Raw genomic sequence first — 3,593 nt, forward strand, 5'->3', positions numbered from 1 at the left:
GAGATCGGTTTATATGGGAGCTATATCAGGTTAAAGACCGATTCATACGGTACTTTGCACAGTTATTGGAATTCATAACAGAACACTACATGCAAAATTTCATCCAAATCGGACAAAATTGCGGCTTCCATGGGCTCAAGAAGTCAAATCGGGAGATCGTTTTGTATGGGAGCTATATCTAGATCTGAACCGATATTGCCCGTTTGCAATCCTAAATGACCTACATCAATATAAATAGCTGTGCTAAATTTCAAGCGGCGAGATATACGCCAATTCCTAATAAATTAGGAGGAGTAATTGCTTTAGTTTTATCAATTGCAATTTAAGCTATTCTACCATTTTATCATTTAAGAAAATTCCGAGGAATTCAATTTTACCCAATTAATAAAATCATATTTTGAATTATAGTAGTTACAGTAATTTTATTAACATGAATTGGAGCACGACCTGTTGAAACTCCATATGTATTAGTAGGGCAAATTCTTACTATTATTTATTTTTTAGATCGAGTCAAAACGTCGAGACGATCAAGTATATATATATATACTAAGTGGTATACCAAGATGCGATGGTGGTGGGTATAATAAAGAAAAACAAGTTAAAAGGCGGCCGGGCCGAAATTTAGATACTCACCACCTCGGGTATATATTTATATAAACCTTTCACCAAAATCCGGTGAAAATTGCATACCTCATGTTCCATAGCAGTCATATCGAAATATGTTCCGATTCGGACCAAATACAAATAAGAACAAGACATTGTTCAATTGTGTATGACAAAAGACCAATCTTTTTAGTACCTATATCTAAAAATAAACCGATCTGAACTATATAAGACACGGATGTCGAAAAGCCTTATATAAGTCACTGTGTCAAATTTCAGTGAAATCAGATTATAAATGCGCCTTTTATGGGGCCAAGACTTTAAATCGAGATATCGGTCTACATGGCAAGACTTGGAACTACAATATCTTAGAATTCCTTTTCGTGTTGCTGTGGTATCACAATAGACTAAAGTTTTTAAGAGTATCTGATTGCAAAATGCCACTTAAATTTCACCTAAGCTATATCAGGTTATGGTTTTTACGCAGTATAAAAAAAATGCCAAACCTCATTGTATAAAATTTTGCGAAGTTAATACCCCTTTTAGTGGACTTCTACCCATCGAAAACGATGTGAAGAAAGTTGAGTGAAAACTTTCTGTTTAGGCAAAACTTATCCTGCAAAGACGCGCCGACGTCAGAGAATAGAAAAAAATCTACTAAATATCCTAACTACCAATGTGGGAAATTATTGTCTTTGGCCTAGAGTGGATATAGAGAAATAAAAAACAGACCAAGTTGTGTTTTGAGACAAGTACTATATTTTATTTTCACCTTCCTTTCATATGAAGTTGTTTATTCTGCTGAAGTTTATAAAAGAGACCCAGTCTAGTATGGTATAGAGGACAATAAAGTAAAATTGCGAACAATAGTGCCAAGTTACAATACATATTTAGTTTACAAGGATGATATCTAAAGAAATAAGAATATTTAGATGTGACGGTAATGTATGTCGTCATTACTATTTTTCATGTAAAGAACTTTAACGCTGTTCCCTCCAACTTAGACATTTAAATATTTAAAAAATATCAAAAAATCTTCTTCCAATTTTGCTTTTGATTTCTCACTTTCCAAGTCAATGGTAAATTGACACAATTGCAGCAGAGCAATTATTAATTTGAATTTTATTTGTGTGTTTATTGTAAAAATTCACACTTTCGTAACACGAATCCATACATATATGTTCTTACATTTAACAAACTGCAAACATCATGCCAAGAAGTTGGAAGCCCACAGCATCCGAATCAACTTCATTCGAATCTTGCTCCACCATTGCATCCATTTTTTTCACATATTCTTCAATTTCGCTTTCCAATTTCTCGCTGTTATAACTGTTGAAGAGTTCGTCAACTTTTTTGGCCTCGGTGGGGGCATCTTCCTTTTCGTATTTCTCCACTAAGTTGCTGAATTTCTCTAGCAGTTCGGTAGATTTTTGGAAACAAAGTCCCTTCTTCGTTTTGTATTCGTTAAATGCTTCCAGATATTCCTCCAGTTCTTTCCTGTAAGGGGCAAAAGCATCGGTTTTCGGTACCTGGTCTAAAACGGACGTCACAAGAGGCCCTGTGGCTGCAGATAATCGTTTGAAAAGTTCAAGGGTTGAATCCAAGCCTTCTTGGGTGACATCACGTCTGAAGCGGCCAAATACACCGGCCAATGATACCTAATGTATTCAAAATTCCGTAAAAGCAGATATTTTAAATGCACTTCCATATTTACCTTGCTCATCAAAGCAATGGATAAAAGGAAAAGTACAAGTTTCATGCTGCGCTTCCTTGCTAATACCCCAACGAGAACTTATTGAATGTATCAATTACCGAAAATTGAACAGTTCTGTTCAATTTATAAGAAAATACGCGGCGAATTCAGGCATTATAGCGTATCACTGAATATAAATATATAAATGTGAGACACTTCTTTATATGCTATTTGTAAGAATGAAAGACCCCAAGTCGACCTCTAGTGTACTGATAACTAATATATTCGCACTAAATATAAAGCTAAGATCCCACATTATCACCAAACGATTATTGATATCAGTTTCAATATTTCATTAATTCTTATTAAACAATTCTTGAAACTTAAAGAAAAACGGTCTAAAACCAAATCGGAAATTTGTTTTTTTGTGGGAAAGGTTTTAATGTAAGCCATAACAGGCTACACTCAACGAAATTTGTTATTCAAAATAGCAAAAATGTTTGCCTAAACAGCAATTTTTGTCCGCTGAAAATGGGAAAGCTGACACATATCGCTATTTCAGCAAAAGTAGGGCTGCTGTTTTAGTAAACGTTTAAAGATACTCAATTTTTTTTTTTGCTGGGCCCGGGAAATGGCCCATCGACGGTAAAATTTGGGCATAAAAGATTTTCGCTTCACACTCGCAGAATTTTTGGTCGATTTTCCCTTTACAGTTTCTATGGTCAATTTTTCTATGCCGACTTAAAGTTGCGTTTTTCGTATTAGTTTCCAAGATATTATGAAAATCCCATTTTATAAATCGATTTAAAAACATTGAAAAAATTGAACGTACAATAAACAAGTAAAAAGGCATTAAGTTCGGCCGGGCCGAACTTTGGATACCCAACACCTCGGATATATATGTAAACCCCATTTCGTCACATTCCGGTGAAAATTGGATAACTTAAGCACCCAAATTCGGCATGAACATTGAGTGGTCTAATATATATGCCACTATTCAATTTTGTAGAACAAAATATTGGTCTTTTCGGCAAATATATCCAATTATAAACCGATGTGAACCATATTAAGGTCGGATGTTGGGAGGTCTTAACCTACTCACTGTTTCGAATTTCAGCGAAATCGGGTAATAACTAAAGCTTTTGTGGGCTTCAGTCCCCTTATCGGCAGATCGGTTTATATGGCACTAATATCAAAATATAGTCCGATCAGAACCATATTTAGGTCGGATATTGGGAGGTCTTAACCTACTAACTGTTTCAGCTCCATATCTCAATTTTTGAAGGCTCTAGAATGA

The 3,593-nt window shown here is 35.0% G+C and overlaps 1 protein-coding gene across 1 annotated transcript; it reads right to left on the reverse strand.

Moving 5' to 3' along the window:
- Positions 1–1,339: 1,339 nt before the first annotated feature.
- Positions 1,340–2,424, reverse strand: LOC106081636 (uncharacterized). The gene is made up of 2 exons (XM_013243739.2): positions 2,318–2,424; positions 1,340–2,261 (listed from the first exon to the last, which is right to left on the reverse strand). Exons 1-2 carry the CDS (start codon positions 2,360–2,362, stop codon positions 1,794–1,796), a joined length of 513 nt encoding a protein of 170 aa, XP_013099193.1. The 5' UTR covers positions 2,363–2,424; the 3' UTR covers positions 1,340–1,793.
- Positions 2,425–3,593: the final 1,169 nt, after the last annotated feature.

The sequence above is a fragment of the Stomoxys calcitrans genome, chromosome 1 (assembly GCF_963082655.1).
Source record: "Stomoxys calcitrans chromosome 1, idStoCalc2.1, whole genome shotgun sequence".
In the NCBI taxonomy this organism is placed as follows: domain Eukaryota; kingdom Metazoa; phylum Arthropoda; class Insecta; order Diptera; family Muscidae; genus Stomoxys; species Stomoxys calcitrans.

Bases quoted from the DNA above. Each gene is read 5' to 3' on its own strand.
- LOC106081636 (XM_013243739.2), bottom strand. From the start codon at position 2,362: ATGAAACTTGTACTTTTCCTTTTATCCATTGCTTTGATGAGCAAG. The intron at 2,262-2,317 runs GTAAATATGGAA...TGAATACATTAG, and splicing joins CCATTGCTTTGATGAGCAAG to GTATCATTGGCCGGTGTATT.